General features: G+C 38.4%; 2 protein-coding genes across 2 annotated transcripts in view; both read right to left on the bottom strand.

Moving 5' to 3' along the window:
- LOC127440800 (gastrula zinc finger protein XlCGF57.1-like) overlaps window positions 1–12,134 on the bottom strand; it is a 93,954-nt gene extending 81,820 nt beyond the window's left edge. Inside the window, exon 1 of the mRNA XM_051697713.1 lies at window positions 12,039–12,134. The gene's annotated coding sequence lies outside the window, so the exon portion shown is untranslated. The remainder of the gene's footprint in view (window positions 1–12,038) is intronic.
- The window catches only part of LOC127440565 (oocyte zinc finger protein XlCOF6-like), a 119,458-nt gene that overhangs the window by 32,064 nt on the left and 65,670 nt on the right, over window positions 1–21,724 (bottom strand). Inside the window, exons 2-3 of the mRNA XM_051697241.1 lie at window positions 11,217–11,408; window positions 6,708–7,625 (exon numbers count right to left, since the gene is read on the bottom strand). Coding sequence (XP_051553201.1) covers window positions 6,708–7,625; window positions 11,217–11,313 — 1,015 coding nt within the window. The 5' untranslated portion in view covers window positions 11,314–11,408. The remainder of the gene's footprint in view (window positions 1–6,707; window positions 7,626–11,216; window positions 11,409–21,724) is intronic.

Genomic DNA, 21,724 nt, shown 5'->3' with positions numbered 1-21,724 from the left:
ATAATACTTACATATTCATAGTTATACCTTAGAGTATAATGCATTAGAACACCAGCAACATCCAATTTTATCTGCAGAAGTTATGTATTATTTACAGTATATAAAATATATAATAAGTACTGTATGCTTTAAGTAAGGTGACAAAAGCAATGTCTTCTTATAAACATCCATAAGATATTTTTAAGTGGTTATAAGGCATTACAACTCATGCTGGAAATATACACATATATATATATATATATATACACATATATACACATACATATATACACACACACACAGGTGGCCAAAAGTTTGGAATAATGTACAGATTTTGCTCTTATGGAAAGTAATTGGTACTTTTATTCACCAAAGTGGCATTCAACTGATCACAATTTATAGTCAGGATATTAATAATGTGAAAAATTACTATTACAATGTAAAAAAAAAAAAAGAAAAAAGAAAAAAAAAAATCATAACTTCTTAAACTAGTTCAAAGAGTTCTCTTTATAAAATCCTCCATGTGCAGCAATGACAGCTTTGCAGATCCTTGGCATTCTATCTATCAGTTTGTCCAGATACTCGGGTGACATTTCACCCCACACTTCCTGTAGCACTTGCCATAGATGTGACTGTCTTGTCAGGTACTTCTCTCGCACCTTACAGTCTAGCTGATCCCACAAAAGCTCAGTGGTGTTAAGATCCATAACACTCTTTTCCAATTATCTGTTGTCCAATGTCTGTGCTTCTTTGCCCACTCTAACCTTTTCTTTTGGGTTTTCTGTTTCAAAAGTGGCTTTTTCTTTGCAATTCTTCCCATAAGGCCTGCACCCCTGAGTCTTCTCTTTACTGTTGTACATGAAACTTGTGTTGAGCATGTAGAATTCAATGAAGCTGTCAGCTGAGGACATGTGAGGCATCGATTTCTCAAACTAGAGACTCTGATGTACTTATCCTCTTGTTTAGTTGTACATCTGGCCTTCCACATCTCTTTCTGTCCTTGTTAGAGCCAGTTGTCCTTTGTCTTTGAAGACTGTAGTGTACACCTTTGTATGAAATCTTCAGTTTTTTGGTAATTTCAAGCATTGTATAGCCTTCATTCCTCAAAACAATGATTGACTGATGAGTTTCTAGAGAAAGCGGTTTCTTTTTTTTTCCTTTTTTTTTTTTGTTGCCATTTTTGACCTAATATTGACCTTAAGAAACGGCAGTCTATTGCATACTGTGGCTACTCAAAAAACAAACACAAAGACAATGTTAAGATTCATTTAACAAACCAAATAGCTTTCAACTGTGTAATGGCAAGGGATGTTCTAGTACCAAATTAGCAATTTATCATGATTACTCAAGGATAAGGTGTTGGAGTGATGGCTGCTGGAAATGGAGCCTGTCTAGATTTGTTTAAAAATGACTTTTTTCAAATAGTGATGGTGTTGTTTTTTACATCAGTAATGTCCTGACTATACTTTGTGATCAGTTGAATGCCACTTTGGTGAATTAAAGTACTAATTTCCTTCCAAAACGGCAAAATCTCTACATTATTCCAAACTTTTGGACATCAGTGTGTGTGTGTGTGTATATATATATACTGTCTCATATATATATATATATATATGTATGTATGTATGTATGTATGTTGATCACACATGTAGCCAATCTTCAAGCATAAAAATAAAATAAAACTGATTCTATACTTGACTTTATTCAATAAACTTTAATGTTTGTGCATCTTATTTGAAGACTTGTTTTATAAATAACTTTCATTGTATAAGTTTGACTTGTAATGTCATTGTATGTTACAAGTTTATGTTATAGCTATTTATAAGATATTGCTTTTGTAATATTGACTGTTTACACTATGCTGCTTTTGCATGACAGCACTTATACGATTAACTTTATTAACTTCTGCTGCATTAAAATTGGACTTTGCTTGTGTTATAATGCATTATAATCTTGAGTATAACTATGAATAGGGGTAGTTTTATAATGTATTATAACTGTAGTTATAATTGTTTGTGAGAAGTTATAACTTATTATAAGGTATATTATGAGACATTATGAATGCAGTATAATGCATGTATAATGCTTTTACAATGCATTATAAATAAGGGCTTCATAGAAAGCGTTATCGACTGAGCTTGTTTACATGGACACCAGAGAGCTGTTCATTGCGAGAAAGCTGCTTAAGACTGAAAAGCGCATCACGTTTACATGCACTGCATTAGTGGCATACTGTTAACCCCCAAATATAATGTAATTTTTCTGTGAAGATGTCAAGCAATGAAGTACCTATTTTTTCTTCGAAAAACATTAGAGAAGAAACCAGACATGATGCATCATTTCACTGAGTTAATGCAAAAGATGCTGGTCAACGATCATGCAAAACCTGATCGACCTCTGAGAATGTAAAGAACACAGATATCTGCCAATGTTTGGGAAATATCACCTTCAAAAGAATTTGATTCAAGTGCTGAACATGGAGTGTCCTTTTAAATGCTTTTTTGTGGATCATATTTAAATAATGCTCTACTGGGAGTCCTTTTGAGCTTTAGGAGAGAGCCTGTAGCATTTACAGCTGATGTTCACAATTCACAGCATCAAGACTACCTTAGATTCCTGTGGTATGAAGGCAATGACATCAATAAGAATTTGAAGGAAAATAGGATGAAAATCCATGTCATTGTTTACAAGAGGAGCACTGTACAAAAGTTTAATTGTCTTTGCTGTAGATTTGTATAAGTGTATTGTTCAAAATGGTCATTTGGTGTGTGTATCCTGGATGCTTCAACCTTCAGAAACATTAACTTTTCATCGATTGCTTATACATGATTATGAGCAATTGGAGCTCTAGCTTATCACGCTAAACCTGGATATCAGTACCCCCAAAAATTCTCTCAAATATTGGAGGGTGTGCAGTGAACATTTTACCCCTGAGGATTTCAGACCATCGAAAGAAACAAAGGGTCGATATCTGAATTTATCGGGTGTGCCCGTGCTGTTTTTCCAGCGAACTCAGTATATGTGAAAACTTTGTCATTGTCACGCCTCCCTCAGCGCCCTGCTCCTCATCACCCGATTTCTAATTCACCGCACCTGCACTCAATTCACTCGCTCATCACTGTCTGCATAAATAACTCACCTTCACGCCACTTCACTGTCAAGTCTCACACAAAGGACTCGCAGTGTTTATTTACCTGTCTGTATTTGCTCTTGATCTTCATCGATATCTGTTTAGAGCTTACTCTGCTGTTTTGCCAGTTACCTCTTCTTCAGTTTGTGAAGCTTCTCTTCTGTGTGATATCACCTGTACCATTGATCTCACTGTGTAAACCCTGTAAATCCTGTGAATCTCAGCAAATGCTCTCGCACTTGGTTTCACTAACTACAACTTGTGTGGCTTGAATTCCTGACTGTCATACAGCCTATATATTTCTTCTAAAAAAAAAAAAAAAAAACACAAGTAGATAATGCAATGGCATTTCTCTGAAATAAAGGATTGTTATTTACTGCAGTAATGTTTTTTATTATTATTTGGAAATTAGTTTTGTATTTTATATTGTTTTGAAATTGTTTTGGACTGTTTTGGTTTGTGAATGGCGCTTGGTCAGTGGAAGTTTCTCTTGTAAACAATGACGCACTTCCTGCCTCCTTCACGTGACGTGTGACCTCTACGTGACGCGTGAGCTTACATCATCCCTCTCATGTGCGTGCGTCAGACAGATGTACGGAAGCGAACATTTGTAGTTATAAAGTATATAAGTATTGTTTTGTTTCTAAAAATAATCAATCGTTTGGGTACAGAAGAACTTTATTTGTTGACTGGAGTCGTGTGGATTTTGATGCACCCTAAATATGCATTTTGGACTGTCAAAAAAATGTAGTACATTCACTTGCATTGTTTAAAAGGAGGCGGCCTGAAATGAAATCCTAAAAATCTTAAATTCTGTTTTGATGAAGAAAAAAACTCAGATACATCTTGGATGGCCTGGGGGTGAGTAAATTGTAAGCAAATTTTCATTTTTGGGTGAACTATTCCTTTAAAGGGTCAAAATTAACTCTAAATCACACAACTTTGCTGGGAATAAGATGCCCAAATCCTTAATGCCCTGTTTGGGCCACTGGAAGTCACCCCGCTGAAAAGCTGTTACTGGGCAGTATGCTGTCAGAGCCAAAGCTTCGGATTTAGACCAACTGACTCTGTATAACAATACTGTGGAGGCAAGGCACTGATCTAGTGGGGTCGGAGATGAATAATAAAATATCATCTGCTTAAAGCAAAAGCTTATGCGCCATACCTCCCGCCACCACTCCTGGAAAATCATCTTCCTTTCTTATCAAGGCTGCTAATGGTTCCAGGGCAAGACAGAACAATAAGGAGGAAAGAGGACAACTTTGCCGGGTGCCCCTATCCAAAGTAAAATAATCTGAAATTAATCCATTTGTTTGTACCGCCGCTACCGGGTGTCTATAAAGTAGCTTAATCCATCCACTAAAAGTATTCTCGAACCCATATATTTCCAAAACCTTAAAAAGATAATACCATTCTACCATATCGAACGCCTTTTCGGCGTCAAGTGAGATGGCAGTGACCAGAGTCTGATCATTTGCCACTGACCACATGATATTGGTGAAATGCCTAATGTTATCAGAAGAGCTGCGGCCCTGAATAAACCCCACCTGATCTATATGTATAAGAGATGTCATAACTTCACTTAATCGGTTAGCCAGAATTTTTTACAATATTTTTACGTCTAGCTGGATCAGGGAAATTGGATGGTAACTCTTACACTCGCTTGGATCTTTGTCCTTTTAAAGAATCAGACTGATCCAGGCTTGTGTCATGGTTGGCGGAAGCTTTCCATTCTTTAATGACACCGTATAAACTTCTAACAAAAGTGGAGCCAATTCTGTAGCATAAGATCTAAAGAATTTAGCGGCAAAGCCATCTGGCCCCGGAACCTTGCCTGTAGGCAAGGCCTTAATTACCTCGCCAAGCTCCTCCAAGGTTATCTCAGAATCAAGAGAATGTTTTTTGCTCAGTTGTCAGTTTAGGGAGTTCTAATGATTCCACAAAGTTCCTAATATCTTCATCAGTAGACAAAGACGTGGAACAATAAAGATCAAGATAAAATTCTTTAAAAGCATTATTAATATAAATGGCCGAGGTAAATATTTCCCCACCAGCAGATTTCACTGAGGGATTGGTAGAAAAAGGCTCTCTCTGCTATATGTATCTATCAAAATCATCCCTGCTTTGTCTCCCGACTCAAAGTATGACTGTCTTGCCCTGAATAGCCAAAACTCCACCTTCCGTGGCAAAATAGTATTATATCTATATTTCAATCGTATCAATTCTCTGAGGCCATCAGACGACATTCAGCGCTTCAGCTCTGCCTCGGCACTTTTAATATTCCCTTCCAACTCCACGAGTTCTTGTGCTTTGGGTTTTTTGGTGAATGATGCATACTGTATGATCCGGCCCCTAAGAACTGCCTTAAGTGCCTCCCGAGACACAGAGGATACTGAGGACCAGTTGGTCTCCATATAAACATTAATTTCAGCCTTTAACATTTGTTAAAATTCAGGATTTTGTAAAAGGGATACTATAAAGCATCAACTATATGATTTATTTTTCTCCATATGTGGAAACACCTCTAAACTCACCAGGGCGTGATCTGAGACTAAGATGTTTCCAATTGAGCAATCAACAACAGATGAAATGAGGGACTTCAATATATATAAAAAGAATCTATTCCAGAATAAATCTTATGGACTGATGAAAAAAAATGTATAGTCCCTACCAGATGGGTTCAAAAATCTCCAAATATCTGTAAGGCCAAGATTTTTACACATCCTGAGAAGTGTCAATGTTGCTATAGGGGGCTTGCATACTTTTGCTTCACTATGATCAAAGACTGAGTCCATCAAAAGATTAAAGTCTCCTCCCAATATTATATCATGAGGGGTGCCAACAACTTGCAAAATCCCTTCAAGATCTATAAAAAAAAAAAAGCCCTGGTCATCAGCGTTAGGTGCGAAGATATTAGCCAAAATCAACCTTTGCCCCTGAATTTCTGCTAAAACAATAATGACTCTTCCTAATTAATCTTTAATCTGTTTGAGACATTTCAATTGTAGAGGTTTACTTATCAATGTAATGACTCCCCTGCCCTTACTCGAGCCAGCACTAAAGAAAACATGCTCACCCAATATCTTCCCAAAATGTTCAGCTTCCTGTGGGGAAAGGTGAGTTTCTTAAAGAACACTATATAATATTTCTTACATTTCAGAAAATAACCTTCCTTCTTTTTATGGGGTGCCCCAGCCCACTCATATTAACATCTGATATATTAGAAAAAATAGATTGTGTGTCAAAAACAAGATTATAAAGACCACATTCCAACACTAGTGTAACAATCAAACCCCAAACTTCCCCCCAAACCAAACAAACAGAAAAAAGAAAAACGTGTGCATTAACCCCGCGCATGACAGCACCAACCAGCGTCCATCCCGCTAAACTCAAACAGTCCATGTATGCCTACGTGAGTCCCTGCGACAACTTTGCCATCAGATTGCTCAAGTCCGGTGCTCCTACAAATTTTGTGAGACAGAATTACACAACAAAAAATTGTCTATAAAACAAACTCCAGCCAATAAGTGGAATAAACACAAAAAAACGTGTAGATTCATAACAGTTGGGCTTAAATGTAAAATTTAATTTGCTCAATATGACAGTTTTGGACAATTCTTTTTTACATGAGTCTGTAGATTACTTGATGTGCTGAAACTCTTCTCACATGAAGTGCATTTGAATGGCTTCTCTCCAGTATGCACTCTCACATGGATGTTCAGGTGTCCTGATGTAACAAAACTCTTTCCACATTGAAGGCATGCGAAAGGCTTTTCTCCAGTGTGAATTCTCAGGTGACGGTAAAGACTTCCTTTTTGTGTAAAACTATTTCCACACTGAGGGCATGTGAAAGGCTTCTCTCCTGAGTGAAGTCGCAGGTGACTCTGAAGATTTGACGTCACTGCAAAACTCTTTCCACACTGATGGCATGTGAAAGGCTTTTCTCCACTGTGGATTCTCATGTGACGATTTAGATCTCCTTTATGTGCAAAACTCCTTTCACAGTGAAGGCATGTAAAAGGTTTCTCTCCAGTGTGGATTTTCATGTGAACATAAAGATGTCCTCTCTGTGTAAAACTCTTTCCACATTGAAGGCATGTGAAAGGCTTCTCTCCAGAGTGAAGTCGCAGGTGACTCTGAAGGCTTGATGTCTCTGAGAAACTCTTTCCACATTGATGGCATGTAAAAGGTTTTTCTCCAGTATGAATTCTCATGTGACACTTAAGATTTACTTTATGTGCAAAAATCTTTCCACATTGAAGGCAGGTGAAAGGCTTCTCTCCAGAGTGAAGTCTTAAGTGAGTTTTAAGGTATCCTTTTTGTATGAAACTCTTTCCACAGTGAGAGCAGGTGAAGGAATTTTTGGCACTTGTTCTTCGAGTTCTTTTTTGTGTAAAATTATTTTCAGTCTTCGAGCCACTAACATCTTCACCAGTCATATTATCAAATGTCTGATACTGATGTTTCTCCTCCACGTCACTCAGTTCTTGACTTTCTTCTTTCATTTCTATCAAGTCTAAAATGAACATAATAAATCGAGACAAATGTGAATAAGACATACAGTTGAACCCTTTTTTAAAGTATCTACTTTATGTGATCTTTTATATGCTGAAAGTTAATTCTCTCATGTAGATTCTGGTATTATTTGTTTGTTTAACTGTAATTTTACTGCTTCTGTGATTTTCTAACTACAGCTGTCAGATCTAGTGAACTGTCTGTAGCTTTGATAACTTAGGGTGTTTTCAGACCTGTAGCTTATTTGATTTGTTTGGAGCCCCTTAGAGAACAGGGCAGGAATCTTTTTTACTGAAATAGTTTTGCGTGCCCTCGCAATAAATTTACCATGGTTTTACTACAGTACCCATATTTTAACCATGATATTCATAGTGCAATCACAGTAATACAGGAAAACAAAAACAATGTAAGACGGATCTGTTATGTACATTCTAATGATTTCACAACACCACAGTGGAAAAAAAAAGCATAACCGTGCCAACTGGCCCGGATCGGCATGAAACGGCATGGTTTTGCAATGAGAACTGTTCAGCCCAATGGTGGAAAAGCAGCTAAAGTTGCACTTTCTTCTCGGTTCGGTTTGCTTTTCACAAACCAAAACTGTGTTAATAAAAGTCACATTTGTGCAAGGACCTCATTGGTCAGAATGTTTGTGTGCTGTTCCAGGATTCACTCATCAATCAATATACCAGATAAAATTAAATACCTGTAAACAATTGTCAACCTATACAAATTTGAGTATTTTTTGTCACAGTTATGTTAAGCACCACCTTTAGGGGTAGTGACCCAATTAAGCCCACCTATTGTTTTATTTTAAAATATAAAAAAGACAGAAAGCAAAAGAAAAAACTGTTGTTGCTGAGGAAATGCACACATTTGTTGGTATAATTTGACTTTTCATTTGGAGCCCCTCAATTGTTTTGTTCTCGAGTTATTTGGGAAAATGTGCTGCCACTGTTCGGCGGCCATTATTTTCAAGTGGGCTTATAAGAAACAGTGCCTTTGAAAAGCAGAATAATTATTTTATTTGTTTAAACAACAATAACAAACATGCTCTACATTGTAAAATAGTGTTTTTTATTCATGAAAAAAAATGTGTTTACCAAATTATTTAGGTTTATTTTCCACTGACACCTATTGGTCCTAATAAACCCACTGAGCACGTGGATGTGTATTTAAAATGTAATTTGGTATTATTAGTTGAATGCCACATAATGTATGATAGGCATATGGTGTCTTATTCATTGTGAAACTGTGTTTTCTTAATGGCATGAATCGCACTGAAGGCCTAGACTTCAAATGCACAGGCCGCTGCTGAGTGCTGCACTTTAGTAAGTACCACTTTCAGTGGCAATACTTTATACATTTCTCTCACACTGATACCTTCTTCAGAGCCTTTGTCATTTGAAATTAATGGAAATATTAATTGAAATATTACAGGTCAAATGTGTTCAGCAGTAACAAAAAACACTGCCTTACAAAGCCTAATAGTACCTGTATGCTTCATCACTGATGACAACATTTGTTAGTTTATTTTATTGTCATATTAAATCTATGAAAGATGTCCAAGAAAGGGTGAGAGAAAAAGGGACAGAAATAAAATCAACTCTTCTCAAAGTCTTTTCTTTTTAAAGGTAATTTATAATGGCATTGTATATATGTGCCCTCAGATGAACACATTGTATTATATAACAATGTGCCCTCTCGTAAATATCACATTTATATTTCAGACGTATTTATTTGACCATGCTCTTACGTTGTTTTGTTTTTTTGTACATAACATCATAAAATTAGGAAGCTTGGACAGAAGTAATTTTTTCAGAGCAGAGAAAAGTTTGGGAAACTTTAAAAGCAAACACTACGAAAGGGAAAACTACAAAACCGCTCCTGTGCACGTGCACTCACGCAATGTAATTTGTTAGCGCTTGGTCTTCTGAAGAATGCGAAGTTGTGAACGGCCGAACAAAAGCAAAAACTCAGGCGGCATATTCATACAAGGTTTACATTAATGATTGATTTACTACTGATAATTAACTTATAAATCTACGGTGACAAGGAGGAGGACGGGGCCGGGCGTGCCAAGGAGAGGGATAAATGCAACGAGATGCGGCAGTTCAGGAGAGAGAGAGAGCCACATGCAGCTGCCGTGTGTGTGTTTATGTTTGTGTGTCTTTGTGTTCAAGTTTATTACTAGAGTGCTTGTTTGTGTCGGGTGGGGTGGAGGGATTATTGCTCGGGGAGGAAAAAAAAAAGATTTGATTTCATGTGGTTTGAGGTTGTATTTTCTATTATGTCTGTGTGATTTGCTGCATAAATCAATAAAAATTTGTTATTAGAAAAAATAACCATCGGGGGCCTGGGTAGCTCAGTGAGTAAAGACGCTGACTACCACCCCTGGAGTCACGAGTTCGAATCCAGGGCGTGCTGAGTGACTCCAGCCAGGTCTCCTAAGCAACCAAATTGGCCCGGTTGCTAGGGAGGGTAGAGTCACATGGGTTAACCTTCTTGTGTTTGCTATAGTGTGGTTCGCTCTCGGTGGGGCTCGTGCATGGATGCCGTGGAGAACAGTGTGAAGCCTCCACATACACTATGTCTCCGTGGTAATGCCCTCAACAAGCCACGTGATTAGTGCGGATTGATGGTCTCAGAGGCAACTGAGATTCGTCCTCCAACACCTGGATTAAATTGGGGAGAAAAAATAAATAAGAATAATAAAAATAAAATAAAAACCAAGAAAACGCAACTATCTGATATATTAAATCTAATATATCAGTTGACCTCTAGTCTAAATCTAAATATCTAAACCCAAATTGAGGTATTTATTTAGTAAAATGCAAAGCATTTACATTTTTAAAAGCATAGTGGGCTTAAGAACACATGGGGGCTTAAATGGTACACATGTTGGTCATAAGCCCACTCCAGACTTTCCACGTTTCCAATTAAATGAAGTAAACTAATTTTGTCCGTTTACGACAAAACATAACATGAGTGTTTAGATGAGAGATTAATCGTTGATTTAGTACTCACTTTATTGGAAGGCTGTTAACATTTCTATAAGAAAACATGTACAACTTAGATTTGGGTGGGCTTAATTGGGCCACTTCCTCTATACCCGTTTGTGACCCGTTTGTTGCCTCTATTCAAAAGACAGAAGCGATCGTACTAAAGTTACCTCAGGAATTATTAAACAACTCCTATCTTAAATGTGCAATTATATGTAATGTAGTCGCCAAAAGGCTATATACAGGTTTTGATTATCGGTTATTGTGACATGCTGACTTACAGATGTGTTCTCCAAAGATCCATCAGGTATGTTCATTGTTTTTAAAGGGATATTTGGTTCATTGGTCTTTTGGGTTGGATTACATTCTCACCACAAGTGAACCGCTCCAGAGTTGGTTTGCAATCGGTGGTCTCGGACTGATTGTTTTGGTGCAGTTTCAAGTGTGATTGCTGTGTTCATATGTGCTTAAACCGAATTAAGAGAGAAAATGCACCAGGTTCTGAAATAAATCCTCTAAACAAGCCAGGTGTGAAAATGGCCTTAATGGCCCACATCAATCAATGTGAAGAATCAAGAATGAACACCAACCTCTTTGTTCCTCAGCATCTTCATGTTTAATTCTGCATGATTCTGTAATACTGATGTCTTCACTCTCCTCTTTAAACTCTTCTTTAACACACTGCATTTTTGTAATAGTATGCCAGTAAACTTCAGTTGTTACACTTGAAGTTGTTCCTCATTATATACCACCTTCTTTTCTTTCTTCAATTGTAGGATGATCTGAAAAAAGAAAAAGAAAAAGAAGAAAAGACAGATTCCTTCATTTATACAATATCCCCTTGTTGTACAGTAGGAAATGCCCCATTTACCATGTATAACCAAAGCTAGGCTATAACCATCTGTATGAAATCTAAAATACCCTCAACAGTTATATGGATTAAAGGGGGTTATTCAATGTTCATTATAAAAATAGTTTAATGATGATAATTTGCAACAAAAACACAACACAAAATTGACATACTGAATATTACAAAATCAAGTAACAGAATTTGGCATTAAAATAGTTCAGTCTCAAATGTCTCATTTAAAGTGGATACATGAATGCAGGCAGGCTTTAAATGAGTTGAAGGAGATGAAATGATGATGAGTATAAATAACAGGTCCTTTATAATCCAATTTAACATCAAGAATAAAAGTCTCCAACAGGCCAGTCATACACAAAAAAAAAGTCCCAATACAAACTATACAAGTCAATTTAACAAACATCAAAAGCTGTTTCAAACAATCCTGCATCAAACAAACATTTCCATTATACAGCACAGTTACTCACAAGATCTGGAGAAACAGAGATTGAACAATACAGAAAAAAGGTACTCATACGAGTATTAACATATTTAATTATCAACTTACATAAGTGTTGAACAAAATAACTTTCCTCAATCAGGACTTTAGATGGATTGACAAAATCAGCATGAACATACAACAATACTTGCTTGTGCATCTTCTTCTATCTCACATTTCTGCACAATTCACTGGTTATCCCCCTCTGGAGGCAGGGATGAGTATTACACCCATGAGAAACGTCTTCTTTAATGTTCATGGCGGTTGGCAAACCAGCTTATGGTGCATTTCTGCCACTTACTGGGATGGAGTGTTGAGCATTGACGTTAAGGGAAAGAGAGAAAAAAAAACACTTAAATTCTTAAATCCTGTTTCTCAATCTGCATCCTTCAAATATATTAGCAGAGCTTTATATACTGTTGAATCCTTATTTAGTAGACTCCGCAGTGAAAATGGAGTAATTCCTATAGACTTTAATGCATCTATAAGCTGTAATCTTTAATTATCATTACCTAAACACTTTATTAGTACATGTTCAACTGTTTTAAGAAGACCACATCTAGCACAGTATCCAGATTTGTGTTTGCCAATGATGTAAATTGACTGATAAGTGAGGAGTGCCCAACTCTGAGTTTAGATATTATGATATCTTATCTTCTATTGACATAATTGTTTCTATCAAGCCCAACTTATCTTTGGATATTACCTATATGATGCCCCTTTGTCTCACTATCCCATTTTTCTTGCCACATCCCATTTACAGCCCCTTTTAATTAGTCCTTTCACTTCCATTTTACTCATTGGAACACTAAACTCTACTGTATATCAGAGTGTCTTAGAGCCTGTTTAGTGACATGATCCACCTCCTCATTTCCTTGTACCCCTACATGAGCAGGTACCCAAATTGGCCCGGTTGCTAGGGAGGGTAGAGTCACATGGGGTAACCTCCTCGTGTTCGCGATTAGTGGTTCTCGCTCTCAATGGGACACGTGGTAAATTGTGCATGGATCACGGAGAATAGCACGAGCCTCCACATGCGGAGTCTCCGCGGTGTCATGCACAGCGATCCTCGTGATAAGATCCGCAGATTGACGGTCTCAGAAGTGGAGGCAACTGAGACTTGCCCTCCACCACCCGGATTGAGGTGAGTAACCGCGTCACCACGAGGACCTACTAAGTAGTGGGAATTTGGCATTCCAAATTGGGAGAAAAGGAGATAAATAATACAAAAAACCACATAGCGGGTTCCAAATTCACATCTGCATCACAGGCTGAAGCAGAGGCAGGACCCAAATGCAGAGTTAAAAAAACTACCCCATAGGGGAAAAAACACAGTCCAGGGCAACAAACTAGATGACAGGCTGGGGGCAGATGAACTGTTTCCATCACCAACCGGAACTGACAGACGGGAAGGCAGACAGGACCGGCATGAACATGAAACAAGCACAAGACGAACTGGCACTGGACAGCACACACGAGGAGACTAAAATAGGGAAGGAAATCAAACAGGTTAATGGGCAGGGCAGGTGTAACAAGGGCAGGTGTAACATTAATTGGTTCTATAACTCTTTCTTTCTCCTCTCCACCAACAGCTGGTGTGTGGTGAGTGTACTGGCGCACTATGGCTGCCGTCACATCATCCAGATGGACACTGTACACTGGTGGTGGTTGAGGAGAGTCCCCTGTTTACTGTGTAAAGTGCTTTGAGTGTAGTGTCAGAAAAGCACTATATAAATGTAATGTTCTTTCATTCATTCATTCTTTCATCCCAATCGACAGACAAGAGGAGAGAATGCGTAGCGACAGGTAAATGCCATGCAATGCACGCAACAGGCGACAAAGTGAGACAGGACACCTGTGCGAGACACAAACCCGACACCTCAGACTTAAGTGACCGAACCTCAGCACAACGTGAAGATAGCTCGTGACCAGGGCACATAGCGTAACACGAGCACAACATGAAGCATGCCCGTGGTCACGAGAGACAGACATAAACAATTGACGTGAGTGCGTGCCGCCAAGATGACATAAGCGCAATGCACTCACGCCAATAACAGACAGAACATGGAGCATGACTGTCTGAATCCCGAAACCAATCGAAACCGAACCAGACAGGGAAGTCACGATCCAGACACCATGCTCTGAACATGAAATTTGAGACCAACCCAGAAGCGCATGGCAGTGAAATAACAACCAAAGCCGTGCACTCACACAGAAACAGAAAATGAAACACAAGACAGACATAGAATGTTGTTGTCACGGTCCTGTCACCCAAAAACCCAGACTGACAGAGTGACAGGACCGTGACAGTTTGAGGTTTGAAAGTGTGCAATTTATGTTGTAGAACAAAACGTCCACATATCTTCAAATAATGTTTTCCACAGACCTTAATTTACTCATAATGTAAGTTGTAAAACCCATTATAAAAATCCAGAGGGAACCCATGGCAAATTAGACTTCCGGGTTTGCCTACAAATTGACGTCATGGCTGAGCAGCTCTATACAGTCCCACCAGGATTTCGCAGCACTTTTTCATGATTTTTGCAGCCCAAAATGTCTGAATTTGCTGCAGGTTTTCTTAAATTTTGCGATGCAATTTGCTCCATTTTCTTTTTTTTTTTGGGGGGGGGGGGGGGGTTGTTTTGCAGTGAAAACTCACAAATCGTCATTATATACCTCTGTATTTGTGTTAATTACATTGTAAATACAATAACATGTAATTATTTTAGTGTACATTAACTGGATATGCAGTTAGCAAGCAAAAAAAAAAAAAGAAAAAAAAAAGAATTATAAACAAAAATACCATACATTTAGGTGAAATACACAATTGAGGATTCAATAATTAGGCCTGTTGCAATTATTACATTGTCTGTTACTGAGATCTGATATATGGCCATATACACACAAATACCAGTAGAGTTCATATATTTGAGCATTTATGTACAAATTTAAATTCCACAAGTTTTTTGAAAAAAATGTTACATATATGAAAATTGCAATTTTTATCATATTTTTAAATATGTGTTGCATGTGTATATATGTGACCTTTTTTTATATCAGTAAAAACCATTTATGAACATTTATTTTCAGCATATAAATGTTCAACATATATTGCCATTTTCAGATTCGTAGCCTACTGTATTAAGCACTTTAAATTCTAATCACATTTTACTACACAAATAATGGGGTTTTTAAGAGAATGTTCGGGTTTCTTTGTATAAACGCGGGTTTTTGTTTTAAGGAGATAAAACTAGAAAACTTTGTGTGAGACAAAGGGCAACCTGGTTAGCAAGGATTAAAAAACAAAAAAAAAAACAACAAAAAAAAAAAACATTCGGAGCACAGCAGAGTGTATTCTGATAATTTAATTCAAGGTAAATGTCAGAACTGTGATTTCTTTCTGTTGTTAAGACAGAGTTTAGTTGATGTTAAACAATCTAACGGATTGTTAAAATTCCCTCAATGGCTGTGTATTTCTGTGTTGCATGTCTTTGACCCTTTTGATTAAAGGTGAAATCAGTCATTTTTTTCCCATTAAAAAGTTTTACTCCTAAAGAAACGATTTGTAATTTTTAAACAAATGTATAAAATCATGACCACTTACATGAGATGAGGACCTTATAGTTTACTAACCTTACACTTAACAGTTCAAAATGGCGCCGCTGAGGAAGGCTGCCTACGTTAGTGCTTGCAACCCACATTGCAATTTTTGTGTACTTTATTTTGTTTTTTGCCTTGTTTTTTGCATTATACTTGAGTTAGCCCATGGACATTTAACAGAGGACCATCTAACTTTAATCAACATTGGAATAAACTTTACTCACCACTGTTATTCCCGTTTTTATCCTGACCCCGACTGGCCTCTGGAGATTACTCTGAGCTAGATAAACAATGGACTTAGTCTCCTGAGGCAGTGACGACGACAAGGGAAAAGAACCATAAAAAAGAGTAAGGAACTGGGTACAAGCCAGGGCACACTCCACACCAGTGCCCAGCATATTGTTAGCTAATGTCCAGTCCATTGACAACAAACTGGATGACCTCAGAGCCCAGATCCAGTTCCAGTGAGACTTCAGGGACTCTTTGTCTCACCGAGACATGGCTCACACCAACCATTCTGGACCACATTGTACAGCTGCCTGGGTTCTCCATTCACCGTATGGACAGGATGGAGAACTCGGGGAAAATCCGGGGTGGTGGAGTGTGTGTATTTATCAATGACAAATGGGGCAGTGCAGGGAGCACCCATCGTCTTATGGAATTATGCACACCAGACTTAGAATACCTCGCCGTCAAATGCATTCCTTTTTATTCTGGCTGAGGGTTCACCTCCGCCATCATTGTGACTGTTTATATTCCACCTCAGGCCCACTCAGATACTGCTTTATCAACATTACACAGAGACATTGGACTGCTACAAATATCGAATATAGATGCAGCATTGGTGATTATCGGTGACTTTAACAAGTCTAACTTGAAAAAAGTAATGCCGGATTTTTATCAACACATAACCTGCAGTACAGAGGGAGAAAGGATGCAGGATCATTATTATACACAACACAGGGATTGCTATAAGGCCATAAAACACTGCCACTTGGTAAATCAGACCATGCAGCCATTTTACTACTCCCAAAATATAAACAAAGGCTGCAGAGGGAAGATCCGGTGACGTGGGAGGTGCGGCACTGGTCAGACCAATCACAAGCCTCGCTACAAGACGCACTGGAGGACGCAGACTGGGAGATGTTCCGGTGCAGCTCTGATGACATCAGTGAGTTTACAGCAGCAATGCTTGGTGATACAGAGTTTCTGATAGGAGAGACTATTCCCACACACTCTGTAAAGGTTTCTTCCCAGTCAGAAGCCATGGGTAGATCGATCCATGCGGAAGACTCTAAACACGCTCACAGCTGCTTATAACGCAGGGCTGTTGACTGGCAACATGGATGAATACAAAACAGCTTCCTACAATCTGAGGAAAACAGTGAGGGAAGCCAAAAGGAAATAGACCTTGTTACCTTCATGAGTAAAGTTAGGAGTAGAAAGCAATTCATGCTAAAAGCACCAGAGCGAGGGCTTCTGGAGCAGATATCAGCAGCAGATATCATCAAGTCAAACAAAGAAATGCTTTAAGAAAGGTGAGAGAAGATGAAAGGCTTGCTACAGAAAGACTTCTTGATTTAGCTGCTTTCACTCATGCACAGGACAGTGTGGAGAGCCTCGCAAACCAGAGTCAGCGTCGCCCCTGCAACCGTAATCAATCACACTAGTGAGGAGCACTGTGATTGGAAACAGCTGAGAGCAATCTCCCTTGTTAGGCAAGGGAGACATAAGGAGCAAGGAAACTCAGACAAGGTGAGCCACGTGTGGACACCACTGTGGTGATGGGGCGTGGTCGTGTGTCTGTCTGCAGGAGAGAGGGAGTGGTGTGGCTCATCAAGCTGGTTGACATAATTTCTAACAGCTGTTTCTCATCAGCTGTTTCTCATTACAGTGATAGTGGAGAGACGCCTTAAAAACAGTGTGCAGCATTGCCAACAGCTGACCGAAGCTATTGAGTGTTTGTAAAGAAGTTGGTTTATTTTTTGAGAGTGAATTATTGAACTGCGTGAAAAACCCGAAAGAGTGTATCTGCTGCACAGAAGAGAAATAAAGCGTTACCTAAAGCGTGTCACTGCTCCCTGTCTCCTCCTTTCCATACCCGAACTTGGAGTTTTGTTACAACCACATTCTCATGTTTGCTTCTTGTCTTTTCATTAACAGACTAGAAAGCAGAGACAATAACTGTGCTCCAGAGATACAGCCACCAGAACACTGAGAAACTACAGCACAACGTTGACAGCACCTGACATTGGAACACAAGCACATTACCGTTTTCCTTCATCTTCACCTTCATGTAAATCTTCCCCAATAAAGGCCCCTCTAGGGTGAAACATTTTTATACTGCTGTCTGTGTCTCATTCTCATCCCGCTACATTGGTGGAGAATGCTGGGCTTAAGTTCAGAGTGAGGACAGACACATCATTTACCACGTATTGTTTGTCAGTTCTGCAGATTCTGATTTCTCTCTCCCATCATGGAGGACCTTATTCATCGATTGTTTGAAGTTTCACTCTGCCAGCAGCAGATCTCAGAAAAACTCGCCACTGGACTGACTCAAGAGGAGCAGGAGATTGTGCATCTGCGAACGGAAGCAGTAGAGCTTAAGCGAACACCAGAGGTGAGAAACACCGCCCACCAATTGCTGACTAAGCTCACAGAGCAGGATGATGTAGAAGCCTATCTCCATACCTTTGAGGTGATGTCCGCTCACGAGTGATGTCCGCGCACAAGGGGAATGGTCCTGCATTTTGGTGCCCTTCCTTACGGGGGAAGCGCAGCGGGCATACTGTTCCCTTCCGACCGACTCGTTAGGGGACTATGATGCACTGAAGGTGGAAATTATGGCTTGGGTGGGCTTATCACAGGTGTGCACTGTTCAAAAGTTTCATGAGTGGGTGTCTGATCCACGGGCTTCTTAAATATAACATATATATAAAACTTGCCTCGGGGGCGTTTACCATTTGCATCGATCGTCTCAGCACATTACCGTATGAATAGCGTGCTCTGCTGGTGGGTGTGATCACATTAGGGATAATTAGCTGAGCCAGGAGAAACTGTACATCACTTTGTTTCATACAGATTACATTGCAGGAGAATATTTGTTTTAAATTTGAATTGTTTTATTTAAAAGTAGACATTTTAAGCTTTCTTTAGACATAAGTTTCATGTTTGTCTGATAAGCATTTGCGGAGTTTCAGTTCATGATTTTGTTTCAGAAAGATGCTTGCGGAGACAGAGACGGCTGAAAGCGCACCCGGTTTATTTTCTTTATTTTACAAAAGCACAAGGTTTTGTTGTTATTGTGAGTGTACACAAATAAAAGTAGACACTTTATAGCATCCGTCGACCCATGAGGGTTAAAGTAGGTGACAAATATAGTGAAAACCGTGTGGAGAGAGACAAAATTTTGGTAATAATTGTGAATTCTGCTCTTTGTGGAATTCTTTCTTTTCTCTTTATTTGTTGATTATTATATTTTTGATCTTCTCAAATATTTGTTTTTGTTTGTTTATATGTGTGCATTGTGTAATTTAGGCTTTGACCACAGGGATGTTTGTTGAGGGACAGTGTGGGGATAGGGAGGGAGGGGGGAAATAATGGGGATTAAAATAGATTCTGCATATATATGTTTTGTTCCTGTTTTTTATACAAGAATCAACAAAAAGTGTTAATAACAAAACAATTAGTAAACTAAGTAAGTGTTAAGGGCCAGTGTTTAAACAACAAGATTTTGTATGAACTGTAATATCAATGACTAATGTCTATGAAGTCCATCCTGTATTAACTGCAGAAGTTCACATAAATGCATTGCCCTTTGTTAGTTGGATGTAGTCTATGTATTCCTTTTAAGAGTGTAGTCCATCATTAGACCAAGGTGATGCAGGCAGAGATCAGTGAGGTGCATCACAGTTCAACCGGCAGGTAATTTCGGTGAGGTTCCATGAGGTCCATCCTAAATCCAAGGTTCAGGCAGTGGCATATGAAGTATCCCATATTTTACGGTTGGAGTTAGCATTGTTCATCCTCTAAAGTCCATCGTAGTAGACTGAAGTGATGTCTGGCTGGCACCGGCTGCAGTTAGTAGTAATCACTCAACACGTAGCAGTGGAGTCCGACACCAAACAGGAACGGACCTGGATTCTGCTGGCTCTGGTAACTTAGGGATTGGTTGAGACAGGGAAACAAACAAAATAATATTAGCTTAGATGCCATTAAATTAATTGCAGAGTTATAGATTATGAGAAGTGTTTCTGGTTCCAGCAGACCTAACTAAAGCAGCTTAATTATTAGTTGATGGATAAGTTAGATGTATACCTGGCTGAATAGATGAATCTTTAGTCTAGACTTAAACTGAGAGTGTGTGTCTGAGTCCCAGACAATGTTAGGAAGACTATTCCATAGTTTAGGAGCCAAATAGGAAAAGGATGTACCTCCTTTTGTGGATTTTGATATTCTAGGTACTATTAACAGGCCAGAATTTTGTGATCGTAATGAATGTGATGGAATATAGCTTGGTAGAAGGTCACTTAAGTACTGCGGAACAATATCATTCAAAGTTTTGTATGCAATTAACCAAAATTTTAAATGAATATGAGATTTAACAGGTTGCCAATGTAACAACGATAAAATGGGGCTAATATGATCATATTTTTTGGATCTAGTCAGCACTCTGGCTGCTGCATTTTGAACCAATTGAAGTTCATTTATTGAACTTGCAGGACATCCTCCCAGTAATGCATTACAATAATCTAGTCTTGAGGTCATGAACGTATGAATTAGTTTTTCAGCATCAGCAACAGAGAGCATGTGTTGTAATTTAGCTATAGTTCTGAGGTGGAAGAAAACTGTTCTAATAAAATTGGAAATGCGATTTTCAAAAGACAGATTAATGTCAAATATAACACCTAAGTTATGTGCTTTAGAAGATGATGTAACGGTATACCCATCAAGAGTCAAATTATATTTTAATGGCTTATTTATTTATTTTTTTTAGAGGATTTTGGTCCAATAACTAGTACCTGTTTTGTCGGAATTGAGATGAAGGACATTTCTGGCCATCCAATCTTTGATTTCATTGATACACTCTGCTGATTTGGAGAGTTGTGAAACTTCATCAGGTTTCAAAGAAATATAAAGTTGGGTATCATCGGCATAACAGTGGAAACTTATTCTACTATTCCTGATAATATCTCCCAGGGGAAGCATATTTAACCTTGTACGACCCCGCAGAGTCATTTAAGGGTTAAACTTCATGTGTCATGTGACCAAACACCATGGTGTTGATTTATTCATCTATGGGTCTAGTGCCAACAAAAGTGCCTCAGGTAAGAAACCTCTTCAAATTTGTTCTAGTATTACTACCTTTTCTAGTATTTTTGACATAAATGGGAGATTTGAAATCAGTCTATATTAAGCCAATTCTCCAGGATCAAGCTGTGGATTTTTAATAAGCAGTTTGATAACTGCCATTTTAAAATGTCTTAAGACATGTCCTAAGGATAGTGAGGAGATTATAATATTAAGAAGAGGTTCTGAGATTACAGGGAATACCTCTTTTAAGAGCTTAGTTGGTATTGGATCTAACATACATGTTGTTGCTTTTGATGTTTCGATAACTTTTGTTTGCTCTTCATGACCTACATTATGATAGCAAAGGATTCATGTTGCTCGTGAGGGAAAATTATAAGACACTGTTTTCTGAGATGCTGTGACAGACGATTGCATAATTCCTATTTTATTTCTGATGATTTCCATTTTATCCTTAAAGAAATGAATGAAGTCATTACTATTGTGCTGCAATGGAATATCTGGTTCAATAGAGGCTTTATTCCTAACCAATTTAGCCACAGTACTGAATAAACACCTAGGATTGTTGAGGTTATTTTCTATAAGTTTGCCAAAATATGCTGACCTAGCAGTTTTTAATGCCTGTCTGTAGCTACAGACACTATCCTTCCATGCACCACGAAATACCTCTAATTTTGTATTCTTCCACTTACGCTCCATTTTCCGAACTGCTCTCTTGAGAGCATGAGTGTGATCATTGTACCATGGTGCGAGGCTTTTTTCTTTATTCTTATTTAATCAAAGGGGGAAGACACTATCAAAAATGTATTTATATTTTCTGTGATTACATCAAGTTCTTGTAGACT

The sequence above is a fragment of the Myxocyprinus asiaticus genome, chromosome 5 (assembly GCF_019703515.2).
Source record: "Myxocyprinus asiaticus isolate MX2 ecotype Aquarium Trade chromosome 5, UBuf_Myxa_2, whole genome shotgun sequence".
In the NCBI taxonomy this organism is placed as follows: domain Eukaryota; kingdom Metazoa; phylum Chordata; class Actinopteri; order Cypriniformes; family Catostomidae; genus Myxocyprinus; species Myxocyprinus asiaticus.
Note: the sequence above shows the minus strand (reverse complement) of the source record. Positions and strands in the feature narration are given on the sequence as shown.